The sequence below is a fragment of the Hoplias malabaricus genome, chromosome 15, assembly GCF_029633855.1.
Source record: "Hoplias malabaricus isolate fHopMal1 chromosome 15, fHopMal1.hap1, whole genome shotgun sequence".
NCBI classification, from domain to species: Eukaryota; Metazoa; Chordata; class Actinopteri; order Characiformes; family Erythrinidae; genus Hoplias; species Hoplias malabaricus.
Window position 1 is genome coordinate 21,976,785 of NC_089814.1, and position 24,441 is coordinate 22,001,225.

Consider the following 24,441-nt stretch of genomic DNA (forward strand, 5'->3'; position numbering starts at 1 on the left):
ACTGATGCAAAAATACAGCTTTTATAAGCATTCATTTATTGCATAGTAACATATTACAAACACAAGCTACCATGATACAAGAAGTAAAAAAAACTAAATTACAATACAAAATACAATATTTAGATCCAGAGGCTCTAGGTTAAAAAAGGGATATTTTGAAGGAATAATCTGCAAACCCAGTGTTTCCCTAATGTTTTAATTCTGTAATTTGTTATCGCTGTGAATTCTGGAGCTTTATTTGGATTTCTTTACTAATTTACACCAATATTTATTCGTGCCTTAATTATATACATTTAAAATTTATTTGAAAGACCAGGGCTTACATCATCACCAGCAGAGGGCTCTTATCAGGATAGACAGAGCAAAGAGTGGGAGCAAATTCCCTTTTCCACAACATATCTTTTCTAATGTTTGAATGTGTTTAAGTGCCAGAAATAGATATTTAGGAAATGTAGATCCTCTCACTTCCTCCACTTTTCCCTCTTATTTCAGCAGTATGTAATTCCCCACGTAACAGTTAAAACCATTAGAGCTTGGGCATTGTCTAATTCACTAAAAATGTTAAAAGCTCGTGTTTTTGTTGACACCTTGCCTGGAGTGGGTTGCTTAAACAATAGTCCAGTCATTGTTGACTGTTTTCTTCTGTACCTTCAGTCAGTACAGATAAAAAGGCAGGGAATCATGCTGTGAGGGGGACAAAAGAGCTCAAGGCAGACCCCCATTAGTTTCAAAAAGTCTGTATGTTGCTGCTGACACAGTTCCTTTCCCTCCTCTTCATTATACTTCATTATCCCTAGAACAGTGAGACAGCATCTGAGAACATTATTTAATTTACTACAAACAGAAGACTTATTTATGACAAATGGACACTTGCCTTCATGTTACAGAAAACTTGCTTGGACACCAAAATCCTCTCCTTGTCCAGAAAGAAGTATGTTCTGCTTGTTAAGGTCTTCTTTGGTCTCTAAAGCTTGTTTTAGTTTCTGCCAGAAGACTCTGGTGTCTTCTCCAGGTTTTGGCCACTTGAGGAAGGTCTTCTTCTTTACCAGTTGCCGTATTTGATGGTATGGAGATAACTGATGGATGGGAATATCCTCCAGGAATACCAGGATCAGCACATCTTTCTGCTCATTAAAAAGCCTAAAGTTTGCCATCTGGATTTCTTTGGAACACCAGTTGCTCCTGAGGTAAGCACAAGAGATCAAGCAAATGGTCTTGCGACTATTGTATATTCCATCCATGATGTTTTCTAAGATGGGCCTCCCCGGCTCAAAGTCCCTTTGATGAAGACACAGTCTCCAGCCTTGTTTGCCCTCCAGATTGGGCACCAGCTCTTCCACAACCCAAGGTTCCTCTTGAATGTTGTAGGAAATAAAGGCATCATACTGGAAGCCATGCTGCTGGTGCTTCTGTTTCTTTTTGCTGTCATACAGGAAGGCAAGAAAAAGGTAGTACGCATAGATCACCTGCCAGTGCAGGAACTGATGGATGAATGAGACCAGAAGTGTAAGTAAGATTACAGTACAGCTGCAGGCAAAGCAGATGAAGTCCACATTCACGTTACAATAGTCCATATTGAGATCCGCAAGCTTCTTGTCTCTCAGGGAAGTTGGAAAACTGCAAGTGTATCTGCTCAGGTAGATAACTTGGGTGGAGTTGCTCTTCTTAGCCCAGTCAATGAAAAAAGCATTGTTACAGTCACAAGTGAAGGTGTTGTTCTCCAAATCGAGGTACTTCAACTGAGGGACCGACTGAATTATTACCTGGTTGATGACATCTAGAGTATTTTGAGAGGCCTTCAAGACTGACAATCTAGTGAGATTTGCATTTATTAAGAAGTTGAGGGAATTAAGGCGAGCTTTTGAGAGGAGGAGTTTCGACAACCTGGGTATTGGATGGAAAACATTGGCAGGGATGGGTTTCTCACCTTCAAAGGCATTCTTTGTGAGATCCATAAACCAAAGTTTAGGGGTGGAGTTAAATGTGTTGGGATGGAGACCCTTAAGGTCCATGCTTCCGCCATAGAACATTTCTAATGAGGTTAAACCATGAAGTAGGTTTGAAGGTATCTGACCCATACCCTTCCGTTGACTATGTATAGACAAAATTTTCAGTGAAGTCAAATGTACAAAAGGAGGTGTCTGCAAGGTATCTTTATTAAATGAAATGACATTGCTGTATAGTCCCAGTGTTGTCAAGTTAGGCAAACCTGAGAACACTGCTGGATCTTGGATAGTTTCTGCTGTTATCCTGTTTGATGAAAGCAGCAGGTCAGTTAGGCTTATAAGACCCATAAAAGCATGGCCTTCAATCTCAGAAATCTGATTGTCAGAAATTTCCAGGAGTGTAAGATTCGACAGACTCTTAAAGCTTTCCCTTGTGATTGAGCTTAACTTGTTAAATACCAGTTGTAACTCTTTCAAGGAATAGGGACCATCTTGAAAAGCGCTGCCAATCTTCAACAGTTTATTTGTGCCCAGCTTCAGGATTTGAAGATTATACAAGTCTTTGAACAGGCATGAGTCAATTTCCAAAATTCTGTTGGCATACAAGTAGAGGTGGGTCAACTGAGTCAAATTTGCAAAGTCTGAACATCTGAATTTATAAATTCTGTTTCTACTAAGGTCTAAAAACTCAAGTGTGGGGAGCATTTGAAAAGTATTTGAGACTTGGGTCAGTTCGTTTAACTGTAGCAACAGTTTCCTCAGCTGGGTTAATCCACCGAATATAGAAGCAGATATGACAGATATTTTATTATCACTCAAGTCTAGCTCTGTCAGGTTGAAGCATTTGTCAAACATGTTGTTTGTCAGTTCTGAGATGTTGCTGCCTTTCAAGCGTAATATATTAAGGTCATGGGAGCATGCGGCCTGGAGAAGAACCTCCACTTTCACTCTTTTGTTGCCGTTAAATCTTATCTTAGACAGTGAAGCCCAAGACACGTTCTGAAGAAAAGCAGCTATGCTTTCCACAGGAAAATGGACCTCACTCAAGTACAGTGTCCTTACTGAATTCAGAAAGGATTTATCCGTGATGTTCCACATCATGGCTCTGTTCTGACCACACTGAGACATATCAACGTGGTCCAGAAGTGGGAAGATATTATCGGTTATTTGAAACATAGTCAAGGGGTTGTTAGAAATGTCTATTTGCTTCAGTGTTGTTGGTTTCCTCGACAAGTTGAAAACCTCAAAACCGTTGCATCCAATGTATAATTCCTCCAAAAGTGGCAATGCGAGTACCGACTGGATCCTGTCAATCTGCTGCAGCTTATTCTTAGTGAGGTTCAGCACCTTTAAACTGGGAAGGGTACTGAAAGTGTCTAGGTCAATTTCTTCAATTGCATTACCATCAAGCCGCAGCACCTGCAAATTGGTAAGTCCCTGGAACTGACCTTTTGACAAGCTCTTCAGCTTGTTGTAGGCCAGATTAAACTCGGTCAAATTGGGAAATTGTTGAGAGGTGCCTTCTTGTATCCAGAAAATGTGGTTGTTGGATAAGTTTAGAGATTGCAAGTTCCAAACATCCTCAAATTCTGAGGCTTCAATCTTTGAAATAAAGTTGAATGAAATGTCTAAATATTTCATTTGATTGGGTACTGGTGCAGGAACTTTATAGAAGCCCATATCGTAGCAAAGGACTTTTAACTGGGACAAGTCATTTAAAGCACCTTTAACAGTGCAGTTCTGAAAAGAAAAGGCAGCACTGTGGGCAATTAAAATACACAGTGAGAAAATGATTTGTAACAGGTTTGTGAATGAACATACATTTCCAGGATTTGCTGCCATTGTTGCCCACAATTCCTTTTTCGAGCCCTTTATAAGATCCAGCACCAAGTCTGAAATTATGGGAACAATACAAAATTAATAACATATAATTTTATAAAGAAAACTCTAATATAAGTACTAAAACTCACAATAATCTGGAATGTGAGTGAAATGACCCCTATCTCCCCAGAACAGAAGTTTTAAGGAGGATTAAGGAAGTTATGCTTCCACATTCTTGAATTTAGCACTGACATTCATTCATACAACGTTTTTTGCAATATCCTAAAATTTAATAACACTCTAGTCACACTTCAGAACAAAAACTGGGCTAGTAAAATCAGAGCAATATTCACTTTACTTATTCACTTTCATGAATTCAGAAACAATGTTCTGAGTATAAATGATGTAATCGCATTGACGCAATCAAACATTTCACTTAGGGAAAAGTCTTGTAAAAAGCTATGTGTTAAAATGATGTAGCTGTTACAAATGATAGTTAGATGTATACTAAATTTTAATCAGTATCAGTTATAGTAGCATTTTAAAGAATACATAATCCAGTCACATACCTCGTGTCGATGTCTCTGTGGTCTCCCAGTGCTGATTCAACTTTCAAGCAGAAGTACAGAGGATTTTTTTCAGCTAATGGGCAGATCCCGTCACAGAGTTGAAGGACAGCTGTATACAGATATATCCCCACCCAAACTGAAACATTAAAGCAACTATGTTCTATAATGTCCTATATTTTCTTGTATTTAAAAGCCATCATAATTCAGTTTTACGTGACCATTTTCCACTTTCTTTTTATCCTTTAAATTAAAGCAATGTTCTTCCTCTTTGTGTATATTGTGCTTCATTCTGAGTTCTTTCTTAAAGTCTAAATACTCCTTAAACCTCAGTGTGATTGGGCCAAGTAAAAACGACTGGATATGTGTAATGTACTGGTTTAGGTGACATTACAAAAACAATAAATTCAGAGCTTCTGCTTTATATGGCTGAGGTTTATACTAATTAAAAAAATATGAACCACTCCCAACTGAACATTAGACATGTAGGAGCCTTCCAGTTACATATTCTGTTTGTTTGTTAGTATTAGTTACTCCTTTTTTATATTTTATTTATAATTTATAAACAATTCACACAGCACAAAAAATATACTTCAGTAAAAGAGTGGAAAAAATAATGTCTACACAGCAAATTCAACCATGTTTAATCAACACTATTAGTGTTAAATTAACACTGTTAGTGTAATAATTTAGCACTCGTCAACACTCTCACTTTGCTGTGTAGCATACTCAACATACGTTAAATGCAACCTAATATTATTTAAATTACACATTAATAACAGTGATAGGGCGGCCCGGTGGTGCAGCAGGTAGTGTCGCAGTCACACAGGGAACTGGAGGTAGTGGGTTTGAGTCCCACTCTGACTGTCTGTGAGGAGATTAATGTGTGCTCCCTGTGTTCGTGTGGGTTTCCTCTGGGTGCTCTAGTTTCCTCCCATGGTCCAAAAGCACGTTGGTAGGTGGATTAGAGACTCAGAAATGTCCGTATGTGTCTATGTGTGTGTGTGTGTGTGTATGGGGGGGGGTCTCACTATGAAAGACTGATGCCACCTCCAGGGTGTGTTCCTGCCTTGTGCCCAATGACTAAGGGTAGGGTCCGGACACACAAGAGAAATTGTCGCTCTGCTGTGATAAATACAGCTACATGGACTTGGTTCATTCAGAAAACTTGTGTCACATTCTCTTACTACATCAAGAAATGCAACATGAAACTCTATTACCCAATAAGAAAATTATACAGCAATTTGCAGAAACTCTGCTGAGATCTGTACTGTGGTCAGATGAGTTCACATTTCAGTTTGTCCTCATAAAAACTAACTGAGTTCTCCATGCCAAAGACAAAAAGGATCATTCAATGGCTGTGTTACTGCCCACAACATGGATAACTTGCTTATGTGTAAATGTATAATTGATATAAATAGAGATGAAATAGAGATATACTGGCAGCAAGGTGACATTTTCCCCAGTCCATAGTCCATAATTATTTTAGCAAGAAAAAGCCAAGCCTCAAAAATTCCACTTTCCAAACCCCAATGGTTAATATCTTCAGTTACCAAATGAGTAAAATATGTTATGAAAAAGAAAGGTGAAATAAAACTGAAACATGCCATCCAAAAATGTTTTTCATCAAATTACAAGAACACACGCGTAACCCCAGAGACAGTCCAAAGAGTCAGAAACCAGGAAGTGAAAAACAAAGTCAAAAAGGGAGAAGCAAAACCAGAAAACAAAATAGTGTTAAAAGGCAGGTTCTGAGAACAGAGATGATACTTTGCAAGGCACACTTAGACGGACAAAGTTTATAAAAGGTTCAAAAAGGGGAATCAGTCAGTAATCAGGGGAGTTGGATCTGCAACAGTCTTGCTGGGTGGCTGGAGAAATCATGTGACACTCAGAGGGATTCTGGTTAATGGAATTCTGAGATCAGGGTTCAGAGTGGGTTCAACAGCAGGTGTGACATAGATTTGTTTATATTTACAAAATAAAAATTAAAGTTGGTCATTGAAAACACAGGAAACATTTTCTTAGTAATTTTGTCAGTTGAATTAAAATTTAAGTGAATAAACAAATCACAGACTGTTTTCATTCTTTATATTTGTCCCTAAAATACAATTAAATCATGTTCTTCCATTTTTAAAGAATTGCCAGACAACCTCCAGCCAGTGGAACATCAGGCTTTTCCCCACACATGAAGAGGAACAGTCCCTGTGTATGAATGTGTTTGACCACCAACCACATTCCCATCTGCTTCTTCATGTACAGGTGCTGGTCATAAAATTAGAAAAAAGTTGATTTATTTCAGTAATTCCATTCAAAAAGTGAAACTTGTATATTATACTCATTCATTACACACAGACTGATATATTTCAAGTGTTTATTTCTTTTAATTTGATTATTATAACTGACAACTAATGAAAACCCAAAATTCAGTATCTCAAAATTAGAAGATTACTAAAGAATAATACAAAAAAAATGATTTTTAGAAATGGTGGCAAACTGAAAATGATACAGCTTTTTTTTTGCTTTCACGACATGTGTGTCCCACATTATTCTTCGTCATGTTTTGTTTTAGCAGAACACTACCTCAACAAATCTACATGAATATATTCAGCTGTAAATAAACAAATGTTGCAGGTGCACCAGATGTTTAAAACTGTAAAGGACAGTGAGGTATGACTTAGTCATGTTTATGTGTGTTTAAAATTACACACTCTTTAAGATAAATCTCCCTCTGCTTTGGAAAACTGTCTCTCTGCTGCTATAAACTATGTGTGAAGGTTTGCGCATGCACAGGCCAAATCTGTCATGTCAGTCTCTTTTAGGGTTGCTATCTTTCTGAAATCAAACTAAGAAATGCAGGGTCAAAGGGACTATGCAGTTAAATTAGGGTCAAATGTTTTGTTCATTTAAAAAAAAACGCTGAAACTAAAAGTTCAAATCTTGAGATTGAACTTTGAAATATACAACAATGTATTAAAAATTAAAATAAGTGTAGGGTGTTTTTTTTCCAATATGGATTTCTTTTAAAATAAATCATTTATTCTTATTTTCCACTTTCCTATATATATATTGACATTTTAAGTCTTATATTTTTCAGTTGCAGATTTTATGTTTTCAGATTCAGATCTTATTTTTTTAGCTTAATATATTTTTTTTTGTCACAGATCTTATTTTCACTTTCAGATACTTGTTTTTCAGTTTCAGATTTTTGGCCCTGATCTCACATGGGATGCCAGACATTAGAAGAGGGCCATGGTAAAATGACTGACAGCATAGCAATGACGGCGGAGGACCTAACTTTAGTGAGCACTTTCGGCCACTCCACTACCATGAGGACTGTCAGTGCTTGTCAGTAACCTTTTTTGAACAATGACAAAGCAGAATCTGTCCATGTATTTTACAAATACTGTCTTACCAGTTAGGGTGGCATGGTGGCACAGCAGGTAGTGTCACAGACACAAAGCTCCAGGATCCTGGGGTTGTGGGTTTGAGTCTCTCTCTGTGTAACTGTCTGTGAGGAGTGTGTTCTCTCTGTGTGTCCATGTGGGTTTTCTCCAGGTGCTCTGGTTTCCTCCCAGGGTCTAAAAACACACACTGGTAGGTGGTTAATCTATATGAAATTATGTGATGTTTATGTATAAAGAAAAAAATGTCATGTGCCATGTGTTGAGGGAGAATGATATGTCTCAGTGTTTCAACTCTAACCTGTTGCTGCAAAACAACTGCCTGTAGCAGGGACTGTGACTCCATTGGCTGCAGCACTGAATGATACACTTATAGTTCTGGCTACTGATTGGCTATAAAAAGGTGACGACCAATGAAAATCATATTCTCTGTTTGGGAGCCGAGGGGAATCTGTCTTTCACTCTATGGAACGCCGTTGGGCTCTAAACATGTGAACACATGCACATTAACATAGTATTAAAAATTTGCATGTTAACACGTAAAAATTTGGCATAATAATGTGACCAAAAATGACACGTTTAAACGCTTCTTAAGGGTTTTGCCAATGGGAGGCCTCAAATCCAGGTGTACTTACATATTCATAATAGGACTTACATCACACACTGTAGCTGACACAAAACATAAATCCTTTGTTTAGTAGTGCCTTTGTTTCATCTGAATTATTCATAACCTAGGGAGCTAAGTGCTGACCTATGGCTACGTTGAGCCCTACGTGAGCAGTGAGAAGACAGCAATACTACCAAGCAAGGCGGGAACACACCCTGGAGGGGGCGCCAGTCCTCCACAGGGCAATATATATATATATATATATATATGTGTGTGTGTGTGTGTGTGGGGGGGGGGTCTAAAGGTTCAACAATATAATGTATTTATATATGTATATACAAAATCTCATAAACATTGTTCAGAACATTAAACACTGGAACTTTTTACGTTATTTGGTGAGTTAAGGCTTTATGTTTTTTCAGCAATCACGCCATACACCAGTAGGTGGCAGTAAAGCATGATGATTCACGAAATACCCAAACTTAAAGTGTTAACACATTTATAATGCATTAACACGTAAATACCTTAGTGTTAACACGAAATTATATGCTACATGTTAACACGGAGAATCCAACACATTTAGGGACCAACAGCGTTCCATACTCGCTCCGGCTGAAAGAGAGCAGCGTATTTCTGCCTCAAACCATTGCCATAACAGTGTGACCTCAAAAATACGAAACAAAATGCGTCCCGTATCCATTCAAAATGGAACGCATTTTTTAGTGACCACATACGGGATGATTCCGTATTTTAAGGGGCAACACTATTCTCTGCTGCTATAAGATACATATACTAGTCGTGCCACACGAGAAAATTAGTTCACTGGAAAATTTGTTTTTACATTTGTGGGCAAGTCTGTGGCCGTGTGAAAGCAAAAGTGCGGAGATTCACGACTAACTTATATGGAATGCCAAGATTGTCAAAAACGGCATCTAAAAGACACGTTTACTTTATAAAACACAGAAAAATACAGCGTTTTTCCTGGCATGGCGCCGTTAATTATGCCGTAAAAGTATAAATACTGGCGTTTTTTACACCGTTAAAATACCAAAATTCAAAACGCCATAAAAAAATCGCAGTTTTGAACCTCCAGGACGACGTATTTTATGCTGTTCCAAAGCCAAACCCACGGTGTTAAATATGGCGCTATAAAATAAGATAATGAGCTCCACCTGCCGGGCATGAAAGCCAATCCATTTGAACTCCATTCGTCCAATCATTGACTGAGAAGATCAGACTAACTCAGTTCACTACAGAGCTCAATCATTCTGGATGGAATTTATTATTCGAAATGTAAAAATATACATTTTAAAGATTTATCTCTCCTATTATTGAACTTTTTAGCATTTTAGTATTTTGGACAAAAATATAGTCTTGTTGTATTTGTTTGTACAGATTTAAGTATGTTTCTTTAATGCTGTGTTTCTTATATATATATATATATATATATATATATATATATATATATATATATATATATATATATAAAACAGTAACTGGACAGTGACTGGTGTATAGTGAGTGTAGTAGTAGTAGTCGTAGTAGTAGTAATATTAATATTAATAATAATAATAATAATAATAAGTTACACTTATATAGAGAATTTCACATACCCAGGGATACTTTAAAACTGAGAGAAAAAGAAAGAATAAAGAAGAATATTGTGACTGCTGAGGTCTACTTTCACTAAAGGAGAGTATCTTTGTCTGCTCCTCACAGCAAGAGTAATGTACATTACTGAAAGCCTGGTTAAGGACCAGAAGAGAATGGCTTCCTATTTTGGGTCTTGATTTCGCTCAGTTTTTTCTCCTCTGGCTCTGACGAGTTCATTGCACTTACCCCACTGTGTTTGAACTATCACTCATTGTCCATTTTATCAGCTCCACTGACCACATAGGAGCACGTTGTAGTTCAACAATTACAGACAAGTCCACCTTTTTCTTTGCATTAAATCCCCATTTCACCCTGCTCAGGACCCCCACAGGACCACCACAGAGCAGGTATGATTTCGGATTGGAGATAAGAAAGTATGAAACAGGTGGACTACAGTCTGTAATTGTTGAACTACAACGTGCTCCTGTGTGGTCATTGGAACTGATAAAATGGACAATGAGTGTAGACACAATGTAGATGTTCCTAACCTAGTGATAGTTCAAACACGGTGGGGTGATTGGAATGACGTCTTCAGAGCAAGAGGAAGAACTGAGAGAAATCAAGACCCAAAACAGGAAGCCATTCTCTTCTGTCCTTAACCAGGCTTTCAGTAATGTACATTACTCTTGCTGTGAGGAGCGGACAGAGTAAGATATTCTCCTTTAGTGAAAGTAGACCTCAGCAGTCACAATATTCTTCTATATTCTTTCTTTTTCTCTTGATTTTAAAGTATCCCTGGGTATGTGAAATTCTCTATATAAGTCTAACTTATTATTATAACTATTATTATTACTATTATTATTATTATTATTATTACACTCACTATACACCAGTCAATGTCCAGTTACTGTTAATTAAAAGAGAAGCAATATATATATATGAAAAACAGCATAAAGGAAATGTACTTAAATCTCTACAAAACAAATAGAACAAGACTATATATCTGTCCAAAATACTAAAATGCAAGTTAAATAATAGGAGAGATAAATCTTTAAAATGTATTTTAAAACTGTTTAAAACTCCATCCAGAAAGATTGAGCTCTGTAGTGAACTGAGTTGGTCTGATCTTCTCAGTCAGTGATTGGACGAATGGAGTTCAAATGGATTGGCTTTCACGCCCAGCAGGTGGAGCTCATTTTCTTATTTTATAACACCACTTTTAATGCCGTGGGTTTGGCTTTGGAATGGTGTAAAATACGGCGTCCTGGATGTTCAAAACTGTGTTTTTTTATGGCGTTTTGAACCTTGGTATTTTAAAGGAGTAAAAAAACAGCTGTATTTATACTTTTACGGCATAATTAATGGCTCCATGTCGGGAGAAACACTGTATTTTTGGCGTTTTATGAAGTAAACGTGTCTTTTAGATGCCGTTTTTTGACCCTCTTGGCGTTCCATAAATTTTGGGGTGCTGTAGTGTGGGGTCCAGTACTGTGAGAGTCCCACGGGTGACTGTCTTTGAGGAGTTTGGTGTGTTCTCCCAGTGGGTTTCCTCCCACGGTCCAAAAACACACGTTGGTAGGTGGAATGGCGACTCAAAAATGTCCATGGGTGTGAATGTGTGAGAATGTGTCGCCCTGTGAAGGACTGGTGCACCCTCCATGGTGTTTTCCTGCCTTGCGCCCTAAACTGGATAAGCAGTTACAAAAAATGAATGAATTAATGATCCTGGGAATCATTTAGTGAAATTCGTTGCTGAAAAAATGAAACTGTAAATGTGTTTTGTAATATAAAAAAATAATAAATAAATAAATAAATAAATAAATAAACAAACAAAATAAATGCAGTTCAACAAAATATTAGAGTTTTGGTGGCCAGGCAGTTTACTCCTCTTACATAATTTTCGTGCAGAAAGTGTTCTGTGGTCTTTCAGACAGTCAGCACTGAGAATGTGATTTTCAATAATGACCTTCTCCTTTCCATTGTTCCTGCTTTTGCTGGTGTGATATCTGATTTGTTCAAAATTTTTCTGTAGTCTGCTTTTGCTGGTGTTTTTTCCTGATTTACTGGCATATTTTTCGAAAAAACTAGTTTTGTACAGAAATGAGTAAACTTTAATTAGTCATTAATCTGCGCCCAATGATTCCAGGTAGGCTCTGGACCCACCGCGACCCTGAATTGGATCAGCGCTTACAGATAATGAATGAATGAATGAATAATTAGTCATTAATCTATTCACCACGTCTAATATCAAGCATGCAAAATACTGAAGTTGTAATTTCAGATTTTAGATGTAACAGCTACACCACGTGGACACCAGTTGGTACAACACTGAATATAATAATCAATCTTCGAGCTAATCGATCTTCGGGTTGGCTCTGGGATTGATTTGTCAGGCCGTTCCTTTTCCATCCTCGTGTTTCAATGGACGCCGTGGACTTGTTTAAGAAGCTCGGGTCTGGAGCTAAGTTTGATTTTAAACGTTTCGGGAAAGATGCGCAGAGGTTTAAGGTGAGGATTGTGTCTCCTATTTCACGCCTGTGTGTGCGTGCGCACGAGAGAGCCGAGGCTATTACGTGTCTCCATTTTTTCACGTTATCGGCTGCGTCCAAACCTCATTCTGCTGCACTACACACAACACTCAGGAGCTCACTTGAGTTAGGAAACATTATTTTGAATAGAGTGGACATACACTAATTTCTCGTTTGTTTTATTTTATCTCTCTGACTTTAAAATATATCTCGTGACTAACACCACCGTTAGTTTCTAAAGTGTTTTGTTTAAAGTGTTTCCTTATGTCTTTTGCTTCACATATAGTTTGCTAGCTATGCTAGTGGTTATAGGCAGTTAGCTTGGGTTAATGAGATTTTGATGCAAAGAGCTTTCATTACAGTGTATTGCAGTGTTTTTGTTCCTTGCTTAAAATGTAGTTAGTTGACAATAGAGCAGTTTGATAAAGTTAGTAGTTACATTTTAGTTACACTTTTAGTAACGCTACGGTGGTTGAACGAAAGGTTAAAGTTGTTTTGAGTTAAAAGAACACTACATGATATTTTTACCGAAAAAATAAACAATTCAAAGTCATTGTGAGGTTTCACTGACCTGTAATGGGGAAGACCAAGCCTATTTTGTTGCTACTGTGCTCAGCACTTCAGAAACTGCACTATGTGATTTTTAGAGAATGGTAGTCATAGATTTAATTAGTACAAAAAGTTTAAGTTAATAATTAGTCCTTGATAGAAGTGTATGTATTGAAATTAAAATAATGTAGACAAACTCTAGTTTAATACAGACAAGATAATGCCATATTTCATGTTTATAATCATAACATTATACTTGGATGTAATGCTTGATTCTTTTTATTATTTTTTTTTTTTTTATTTATCCTCCAAGTCAGTTGATTCACAGGATAAACATAGCTTTTGTCAAAAAAAAAAAAAAGTTACATGAACCTGATTATATCATAGTAATTCTTCATGCCGTCCAATCCTTTTACTTTCTGTCTTTCTCTCTCTATTGCTCACACTGTTCAATAGGTAGGAAGGTCTCGGAACAAAGAGGTTTCTAATTCTGTGGAAGAAGTTAGATTCTTTGGCACAAATATTCAAGATGAGACAGCTGTATCCAATAAAGACTGTGAAGAGGAAGATTTGGAAGAACAGGTTGCTGTCACAGAAAAGCGAAAACGTGGCAATGAGGACACATCTCTAAGCAGAAAAAGAAAGAATCCAACAAAGAAGAGGAAATCTGAGGGTAAGAACTGAACAGTTGTATAGGGCTCACTCTGGGTCCTCCTCCTCACTCCCCACATCCCTTTACAAATGTGTGAAATGTACACTCCCAGCTTGTGCGGAAGACTTGCTGGTATAGATTTATGTTTGCCTGATTTTAGCTCACTCCATTTTTCCACAAATGCAGAGAAAGAGTCAGAAGAGGAGAATGAGAGAGACATGGAGAAGGGAGGAATTCAGTGGATGTCGTCACAAGACAAGGCAGTCAAAGGTCCTGAGGCAAAAGCCAAAGACAAACCTTCACTGAAGAGATTAAAACAGCTTCACCTTGAGAAGGTAGAAATATCACTGGTTCTCTCTATAACACATGATTTAGATGATTTAAAAGGTAAATTTAATATTGGACTATATAGTGATATAGTGATAAGTGACCTGACAGTACCACCTGTTTTTGTGCTTGTAAAGCATTATTAATAATTTGAAACCTCTCATTTCAACTAATTAACCAGAAACAAGTGAAGAATTTTGATGATTGTTGTGTAGAAGCAGGAGTCTCTAAGCATGTTATAATTAATTTTGATTTCAGTTGATAGTGGCACACAGTGTCTTGAAGATCTAAACATTTCTTTAGTTTAAAATGTAATTTTATGGTGATTTAGGTTATAGACCCCTAGATATACCTAGATATAAGAAGTGGGTTTTTGTCTCCCTACCTATTGCAGACTTTAATTCACGTTTATAATTCTGTCTTGAAAACAAGTCTCTCACACAGTGTTCCTTTAACCTAAACATTCATTCATTATCTGTAACCGCTTATCCAGTTCATGGTCGTGGTGGGTCCAGAGCCTACCTGGAATCATTGGGCGCAAGGCAGGAATACACCCTGGAGGGGGCGCCAGTCCTTTAACCTAAACATGAACATGTAAAATTCAGTTAAAGATCACTTTTTGATAAACATAAATTTTCATATAATAAAACTATCACATATAACGTGGATGAAAAATTTTATTAAATTAGCTAATAAATTACATAATAGGTTCATAAACCTTGAAGATCTTAATTTTCATCCCTTGGTCTTATGTGTCTTACTTTTCCTCTGGTACTGAATATGTGTGAATGCTTATTTCAGGTACATCAGATCAGGAACAGTAACAGGATAAATGTACATGGCTCAGATATCCCAGACCCTCTAACCACATTTGAAGAGCTTCAGAAGGAATATGAGCTGGACTCCAGGATCATTCAGAACATCAAAGCAGCAGACTTCCAGACCCCCACGCCCATTCAAATGCAGGCCATTCCACTCATGATGCATGTAGGTTAATGTTTCTAACTTTAGATTATTTTTCTATGAAATTGTAATTATTTTGTGACATCACAAAAACAAAAAATTCAAAATTATTTATATACACTTGTTTAACAGATTACATTTTGTGTGTGTGTGTGTGTGAATGATTTAGAGGCGAGAGGTTCTAGCATGTGCCCCCACTGGCTCAGGGAAAACCATGGCCTTCTGCTTGCCTTTGCTAACCCACCTCCGGAAACCACTCAACAAAGGCTTTAGGGCCCTGATCGTGGCTCCTACCAGAGAGTTAGCTAGTCAGGTAAGCTTTCTTCACTCATGCTTCAGTTCCGGGCTGGGTTTCCTGGAGGCTTTGTAGTTAAATGCAGCATTATATAGTAGAGGATTACATTAAACACTCTACTATTTGACCTCAGTGCTGCCTTTGATATCATTGACCATAAGATTCTTATAGATAGACTCACAAACTGGTCTGGACTCTCAGGAACAGCCCTAAAGTGGTTCATACCTGCAAGGCAGGAACTTCTTTGTAGAAATAGAAAATAATATATCGGAGAACATGCCAGTGACCTGTGGGGTCCCCCAGGGTTCTATTCTTGGTCCATTTTTATTTAATTTATACATGCTTCCTCTTGGCTGGATTCTACAAAACTATGGGTTGTCCCATCACAGCTGTGCAGATGATACTCAGATTTACATCGCCCTGTCCCCTAAATGACTCTGGTCCAGTTGACTCAATTATGCAAGTGCCTTGAACACATCATTAACTGGATGGGACACAACTTTCAGCTTGCAGCTGAATAAAGATAAAACAGAAATTATTCTATTTGGGAACAGCAATGAAAGACACAGATTGGCTGTGTATCTGGACTTGAGAGCCCTCAAATCTAAAGTATTGGCTTGCAACCAGTGTATTAATGGACTCAGATCTCTGTTTTAGTAGTAATGTCAAAGCGGTTACTAGATCAGCATTTTACCATCTTAAGAACATCTGTAAGATTAGAGATTTTCGGACTAAACCAGACCTGGAGAAACTTATGCATGCTTTTATTTCTATCAGGATTGATTACTGTAATGGACTTCCCAAAAAGACCATTAAACAGCTTCAGCTGATTCAAAATGCAGCTGCCAGAGTTCTCACTAGGAGCAAAAGAAGAGATCACATCACCCCCATTCTCAAATCTTTACACTGGATAGCAGTCTGCTACAGAATAGGCTTTAATGTGTTATTACTGATCTATAAATGTGTTAATGGTGTAGGACCAGTTAGTTTATCAGATCTGCTAGAGATATATGCCATGCAGCGATCTCAGATCTTTAGGAACTAGTCAGTTAATCCTGCCTCAGGTGAAAACTAAACATGGAGAAGCAGGGTTTAGCTACTATGCCGCTCTTAAATTGAACCAGCTGACTGAGAATATTAGTCCAAATTTAGACACTTTTAAATCAAGACTTAAAACATTCCTGTTTGAGCAACTTACAGCTCAGTTTAAAATACTCTGCACTTTTTATTCTGTAACGGCTCTTTATTTCTTTTCTTTTATTGCATCATTTTTAAATTGTTTTAATCATTTTTATCATATTTTCTTTTACTTTTTATGTATTTCCTTCTGTTGCACTATTTTAATTGTTTTAATGGACTTTTATGATTTTTATTCTTGCTATTAATATTATTTTTTCTGTAAATCACTTTGAATTGCTCTTTGTGAGGGGTGATCTATAAATAAACTTGCCTTACCATTGAAAGTTAAGACTGCTTTTTGGAAATTGGGCTCTTTCAGTTATCAAGATTGCTACACACCTGTGAAGCTGACTGAATTTGTTTGCGTACGTTTATAGACACACAGAGAGCTTCTGAAACTCTCTGAGGGTGTGGGCTTCAGAATTCACATAATTAACAAAGGAGTGGATGCAGCCAGAAGATATGGTCCTAAGTCAGCAAAGAAGTTTGGTAAGTCCCCATTCCGCATTGATTCAAGTCAGTGCATGTTTGCTGTATTTTTGTTTGTAACAAATCAAAAATTTTCTTCACAGATATACTAGTCACTACTCCTAACAGGCTGATCTACCTACTCAACCAGGACCCACCAGCTGTTGATCTCAGCCAGTGAGTCTAATCATCTAAATATATTAGGGGGTTGTTTGTAGAAATTTAGGTGTCTGTAGTATGCATGAAATTTATATTAGCTGTATTATATCAGTTGTTAATGAGAGAAGTTGCAGTTATACGACCTCTGTAAAAGTTTAACTTGAATAGGTTTCAAAAATTAAGAACACTATGAATGTGAAAAATGGGCGATGAAATTGTAAAAGATTTCAGTAAACATAATTATGATTGATTCATTATTATGTTGCAAATATGTAATGTTGCTGCCCAATTAAAAACAGGTATCTCCATTTTTGCAGATTTTTAGTTTACTACATCTGCATTTGAACACAGCAGCTGTCCTTCACATCATGTGAAAATTTCTTGATGAATGAACCAATAGAAATGCTTCAATATTACTTGGAATAATATCTCTTTACATTCACTTTCATTAAATTTAAGAAGGTTCTTTCCTTCTCCTGTAAAGTTACTATTTTGGGAGATGCATTTTTTAAATTGGACAGCAATAATATATAATAGTTGCCAAAAAAACACGAATGCAAAACTACTAAATAAACAACAAAACCATGATCACCATTTTATATAATATAGATAAGTGTCCACATTTTCCAATCCGATATGCATTATTTATTGAACAGACATGATTTATTAAGAGATGACCAACATTAACACAAGCTCAGTTTTTCATTACTGAGTACAGAGAGTATGCTGAGCATCCTGAATTACTCAGTTGAAATACAGTACTCTGCAGAAGTCTTAGGCACCTAAGATAATTATATATATTTAAACTAATGCCTTCTCAGTACGTGTGGTGCTTGTATTAAGCAAATACAAAATAATATTAATAAATAAATGATAATAAATCAAATAGGAAATAATATTATTAGATATTTTTTCTGTAAAGTAGTATGTGTGAGTGAGTTTGAAGATTCTGTTTGAAGATAATGTTCAGATTCTCCTTGATTGCATGAATTTGTTAAATTAACAGCCCACATTATTTAAAATCATTATTTATTAATCAGGAAAACTAGGTATTGGATGATAACCTTAAATAATATGGACTGCCACGAGGAGAGATTTGGAAAAAGTTAAACCAGCACATTCACACACAGAATATCACACTTACTGGAATAAGGTTATTTAGTTTGATTCTAATGTTGGGCGTTTTTTTTTTTTTTCTTACCCCAAGCAAATACACACTTTTCAAATCCCATAATCTCTGGTGCTTAACAGGACTGTAGGTGAGAGATACACAGACTAACTGGTTAAGATGATTCCTCTAGGCTGCCAACCAATGAATAACATTTACCTCCCCCTAGTGGCGGCAGCTCTAAAATGACCTGTAAATCAATTTGTGAACTATTTTCACAATTTCATTTTAAATTCACAGATTCATAATTTCAAATTCAGCATTTTTTGTTAGACTGAGTAATGATTGGTTAATAATTATTGGGTAGTAATTAAGTGTATTGGCCCTAATTTAAAAGTTACTTCATCCTTTTGATCTTGCTTTCACAGTGTGGAGTGGCTGGTGGTGGACGAGTCTGATAAACTTTTTGAGGATGGTAAAACTGGCTTCCGGGATCAGCTGGCCACCATCTTCTTGGCCTGCTCCTCTCCTAAGATCTGCCGTGCTTTCTTCAGTGCCACCTTCACCACCGAAGTGGAACAGTGGTGCAAACTTAATCTAGACAACCTTGTCTCTGTTAACATTGGGCCCAGGTATTTAAGATATGTTTTTAAACTTGCACTGAAAGGAACACTTGAATTTTTCCTCTCTCATGTACTGTGTTCATTTGATTGTTTATATTAATTAGTAAATTTTTTTATCATCAGGAATAACCTGGTTTAATCAAAGTATTATGTTTTATTGTAGCTTGGACTACAACAAGTAGTTTATCAGTTCTTCATTATGGATGTTGGCCTTTCATTTACTTTAATAATGAAAACCCTTTCCTGCATTATAATAATTAAATACTGCGCACAATCATTTAGAAAGATAATATTAAGTTGATTTTAATTTCATTTCAATGCTCTATAGTGTTCATCGTTATGGGCCTAAAATGCAGAAACCTAATATTTTTGTATCATTTTACGTAACCTGTGATCCCATATGTTTTATGAAACTCTTAATTGGACATATTTGGATATATCCCTCTTCCTCAAGTTAACACAGTTCTCTAGGGTCTTAATGCATTTTTGACATACTTTGGTCAAAATAATACAAGAAACAAACACCACAGCATTTTCTTACCCAGTCTAAACAGCCCTGTTCAGAACAACTAGTTTCAGCCCCTGCTGAGAATGAGCCTTTATTTACTTCAAACGTTAGGTGCCAAAAATTAGATGCAAAAAGCAGAAACATTGGGTTTTAGTTACTTTCATTTGGGTCTCTCCCTTATTTGCCACTGTTTTAACCATATTTAATCAGACATTTCTCAGTGCTCACTTTTTATGTTCAATTTGTTTTTAGATACATTCTTCATTCAGTTTCTTTAACTGCAATGTTTCTGTCTTTAGGAATACTGCAGCAGAGACAGTAGAGCAGGAGCTTCTGTTTGTTGGAGCAGAAAATGGCAAATTGCTTGCCATGAGGGATCTGATTAAAAAGGTTGGTTATATGGTTATTTATAAAAATCTAGGGTAGGAGTATTCATTAAATTGTGTGGAAACAGAAACTAATATAAATGATATGTAAATTAACTAAGCCAGGAAGTGGTAAACCACAAAAGCATTTATAAGTTAGCTGTTGCATGTAAATATCCTGTCTTCAATAGCAGCATCCTCTGGAAGCTAAAACACCAAACACAGGCCTAAGATCATCACACACAACACCAAGCATCAACTGGAGTAGTATAATATACACTGCCAGTGGACTCTGGAACTGGAAACATGCTTTGAAATTATAAATTGTGCTTCACTATCTTTCAGTCTGACAGACAAGTCTGTGTTGGTCAGATGAATTAGAACAGTATTTGCTCAAGTGCATGGTGTCAGATGTAAAGTTTGCAGGGGGAAGAATAATGTTTTTGTGATTTTTCTTATGGTTTTGTTGTGATGAGAAATATGCTACACCATGCAGTGAGGTTCTAGAAAAATATGTGCATAGGGAAGAAGACTCCATTGCTACAGTAAGACAGAGCCTCATGCACAAAACAAGGGCAATGAAAAAACCTTCCTGTCCGACAAAGATCTCTGTTCATTTAGCTTATATATGTATTCTGGGTTCCAATCTTTCTGTTTTGCAGGGTTTTATGCCACCCGTGCTGGTTTTTGTACAGTCCATTGAGCGTGCCCGGGAGTTGTTCCACGAATTAGTGTATGAAGGCATCAATGTGGATGTAATCCATGCTGACCGTACACAACAGCAGGTTTGTAACAAGAAAAGAACGATTTTCGTATTTGCTGCATTCTTTGTTTCTTAGTAGATGGAACTGTTTTAAAAAGAGGCATTTTGCCTTATTTTGGCAAGAGTTACTGTAGATGGCAATCATTTTGTTTTTTTTTGTACCAAGCTGAGCTCCATTTAATAAATTGAACAGATAAGTATGTTGTAAGATATAGTTACAATGTTGTTATAAATGGTTATATAGTAACAATATGATTATTTGTATCAAGTCACAGTATAGTTTTTGCTCCACACTGAAAAAACGGAAACCTACATTTGGTTTCCATTCGTCTGTGGATGACAATATTTAAACAGATGATGAAAAACAATGTTTATTTCATTTTTGGGCATACAAAATTTTTTTTAAATCTACTTCTAAATACACCTCTGTTTTCTCAGAATTTAAATATCTTGACCTTATACAGTAATGATACCCTTTACCACATTTAAAGCATTGGACAGGTTTCTGTATATGAAATATATGAAAAACAAATCTGCCTTTGATATGTCTTATGCACTCTTTCTCTCTGTGGGCAGAGGGATAATGTAGTGAACAGTTTCCGCTCTGGTAAGATCTGGGTGCTGATCTGCACTGCTCTAATGGCCCGAGGCATTGACTTCAAAGGTGTTAACTTGGTTGTCAACTATGACTTTCCTACCAGCGCTGTGGAGTACATCCACCGGATAGGTCAGTCCATAACAACCCTTTATTTAATAAGCTTTTAATAAGCTATAGCGTATAAGAAATTTAGTTCACTGTGTATAACTTTTCTTCTCTGACCAACCCCTTGTGTAGGCCGCACAGGAAGAGCTGGTCATAAGGGGAAAGCCGTGACATTTTTCACAGAAGCTGACAAACCTCTCCTGCGCAGGTATCAGTATGATTCAGTTTAGCATAATATGTGTCCTTACCTTCTTCAGTGCAATAGTTCAATTCAGTTCAATTCATTGACAAGCAGTCCTGGCTACCTTATATTTAAATACCTTATATTTGTTGAAATATGTTGTAAATTAATGAAGGTAAAGGTGAAGGTAAAAAAAAAAGCTGTTGAAAGATTGATAACATTAACAGGGTGTATCTGGTTTACATAAGTTTTGAAGTTGTCTGAAAAATGTGTTAAATAAAAGGTTCTATACTGCAACTCTGTTAGAAATTCGGCAGGAAGAGTCAGGAGACTGGAGTTCTGCATTGACTGGAGTTTATTCACAACTGTCATGCCATATGATTCCTTCACTAATTAGTGCCACCCTCTGAAAACTGATTATGGGGCCATGCAAACCTGTATTACGTGTAATACTAATGTGGAAATGATTTATTGGTACAATCCTCATGACAGTGGAGTTGGGTACTCTTAACCACTCTACTGCAGAAATTCTTCTCACAATCAATGCTGTTAACACGTCATGCATGGGGAATTTTGTTGCCCTTCCTCATCTATATTGTATTTTATCTTTAGCATTGCCACAGTAATTAAACAAGCTGGATGTCCTGTGCCTGATTACATGATTGGATTCAAAAAATTAAAGAGGTATGTTTAGTGATGTCTTTTGGAGGTAGTGATCATGCCAGTCCCTATTCTGTTGTTTTCTCATGTGTTTTTTGCTGCATCTTCTGTTTTCCCTGCACTTTTCTGTCTAATTTGCTTATTTTTAATGCCAAAAAAACTTATCATAAATATTTTTTTAAAGTAAGTGAACATTAAGAGTACAATTTTTGAAGTTTCAGTGATTTAACATAATTTTTACCCACACAGCAAAGTGAAACGACAACTTGAGAAGAAACCACCCAAAAGATCCACAATTCGTACAACGCCTCGCTTTTTCATGAAAAAGAAACCAGGCAAAGGAAAGAGGTAGAGCTCTCAGTTTTACTAATTGAAAAGTTTCTGTATGAACCATGATTTAACTGTCCTGTAAGTTTTCAAATGTGAAGTTAAGCCTCTTCAATCAGATGTAAAATTTGGTTTACACTTTTGAAAATTATTTTATATTCTTTGTTTTTCAGAAAAAAAGGAAATGTAAAACCCAGTGGAGAAAATCCAGATGAAAGTACAGGCAGCTGAGATTTGAGCTGGTTTATAGGGTGTTGTAAAAAAATTTTGAATTCTTTTTCTTCTGTTTCTAATAGTTAAATAAATAAATTTAAATAGTTTATTTATTGTCTTTGTCTGTTTTGGTGCCTACTGCTTATACATGTGTTAAATTAGACTCAACCTGTTTACACTTCCTAGTTGCTATAGTTACTTGTGGTTTTATGGTGTGTATGCAAAAACAGTGTGAGGTTTTTTTTCAGTGTGGCTGAACTTCAAAAGATGTAACATCTCTCTGAGCAACTTTTAACAATTTAAAAGTCATGGATCATATCATTCTTTTTGGAGCTTTACATTTTTGGGGTTTCGAGTTTATTAAATGTATGGGTTGTCAGATCCATGGCATTTTTGTCTATCTCGTCTAAGAATATCTGGATGTTTGCTGTCTCACTTCAAGGCGGAACAAGGATCTGTTTGGCCAAAAGTTGAGTACGAAGTTACATTTTTTTCTGACCTAGTTGATTATTGATTAGTTGTGATATTATGGCAGAAGTCATGGGTTATATTTGTTCAAATGCTTGCAGATATCTCAGTTTTCACATTTGGACCAGTCCAGCCTTGGATTGTGTTTTCCTGTCAAATCGGAAGGAAATTATTCAGAGGTTAAAAAAAAACTGCCTTTAAAACTCCAAGAAATTTTTTTGTGAAAAAAAAAAAAAAAGTTTTTGGGGGGCCAGGAAGGTGGCGCTACTCTAAAATCTGCACTTCCGTTGTTGTTTGGACTAAAATTCTGTGTGCGATGGTAGGTCATCTGTAAAACTGTTATTTTAGTTTTATTATTCTAGGTATTGCATTGTCAAGTGTTTCACAAAATGCCTATTTGGTGTAAAGTTCACACCAAATCTGTAGTCGGTAAAATATTTTGAGTGATATCCTATCTTTGTTATAGTGACCGTCAACAAATGCTATTGTTTAGGATAGCATTTTCATGATTGTCTATAAAGGAATTTTAAAAGAAATCTAGAATGTATTTATCTGCCATTTATTTAAATGCTAGATAACAATAGCTGAGGATTTGTTGTAATTTCATTGTGTAATAGCTGATGGTTACATGGAAATATGTTGACAAAGGCTCGTATTTACCTAAGGCCTTGGGCCATGTGGCATAGAGTAAATGCATTATTCGTTAAAAATCATAATCTACATAAATTGACCGTTGAGTTCTATGCTTGCTGTTTTAAGGCTTCATGTGTTACTGTAGACACAGTTTAAAAAATATATTATGTTAAGTTGTTTTTATTGCTAGTTATTACTTCTGTGTTACTGAATGGTGTTGGACAGCGAATTATAACAAATGCTCAGACCCACCATTTACTCTCCATTTAAACAGAATACATATCCATCACCTAAAAAAATTGCATTTTCTCCTTTGCTTTTAGTTGCTGGAATAAACTATATTAAATATTTATTTATTTTCCATAAATAAATATTTTTCATGATTTGTTTTATTTTTCTGACATTTCCTTCAAGAACGGAATTTTACAATTTTATTCACCTTAAGTCATTAAGATTTAACTTTTATATATGTTTATATATTAAAGAGATTAATGTGAAACACTTTGTTTCAGCATTATATAGCAGTTTTCTGAACTGGGTTAAATCCCACAAAACAAAGAAATGAAAATCAAATTGTAAATGTAACAAACACAATTTAATTAGAGGTAAGTTTCAAGAAGCCAGAATGTACAGCTATTAAACAATTATTTTGTCGTATCACTAATTTGTTTATTTGTTAAATAACTAAAAACAGTCGTGTGTGTGTGTGTGGTGATTTCCAAAATTTTGTCGGGTCAGGTGACCACCACGGTGGACAGAACAATGAATTATTGCGAGGGTTCATCCTAGTGACTGGAATAAAAAAAATGTGGACAAATTCATGGAATACTCC

The 24,441-nt window shown here is 36.3% G+C and overlaps 2 protein-coding genes across 3 annotated transcripts; one reads left to right on the forward strand and one right to left on the reverse strand.

Moving 5' to 3' along the window:
* Window positions 1–74: 74 nt before the first annotated feature.
* Window positions 75–3,809, reverse strand: tlr22 (toll-like receptor 22). The gene is made up of 2 exons (XM_066645628.1): window positions 875–3,809; window positions 75–793 (listed from the first exon to the last, which is right to left on the reverse strand). Exon 1 carries the CDS (start codon window positions 3,786–3,788, stop codon window positions 882–884), a length of 2,907 nt encoding a protein of 968 aa, XP_066501725.1. The 5' UTR covers window positions 3,789–3,809; the 3' UTR covers window positions 75–793; window positions 875–881.
* Window positions 3,810–11,397: 7,588 nt separating this feature from the next.
* ddx52 (DEAD (Asp-Glu-Ala-Asp) box polypeptide 52) lies at window positions 11,398–22,613 on the forward strand. Of its 2 annotated transcripts, none has more exons than XM_066646376.1 (15): window positions 11,398–11,512; window positions 13,471–13,687; window positions 13,853–14,001; window positions 14,795–14,980; window positions 15,126–15,269; window positions 16,808–16,919; window positions 17,003–17,075; window positions 18,594–18,797; window positions 19,596–19,686; window positions 20,324–20,446; window positions 21,001–21,151; window positions 21,260–21,335; window positions 21,921–21,992; window positions 22,218–22,316; window positions 22,469–22,613. In XM_066646376.1, the coding sequence occupies exons 3-15, from the start codon at window positions 13,885–13,887 to the stop codon at window positions 22,524–22,526; spliced, it is 1,506 nt and encodes a 501-aa protein (XP_066502473.1). In that variant the 5' UTR covers window positions 11,398–11,512; window positions 13,471–13,687; window positions 13,853–13,884; the 3' UTR covers window positions 22,527–22,613. The 2 variants fall into 2 exon arrangements, with proteins under 2 accessions (XP_066502473.1, XP_066502471.1); XM_066646374.1 differs by lacking the exon at window positions 11,398–11,512 and adding an exon at window positions 12,311–12,445.
* Window positions 22,614–24,441: the final 1,828 nt, after the last annotated feature.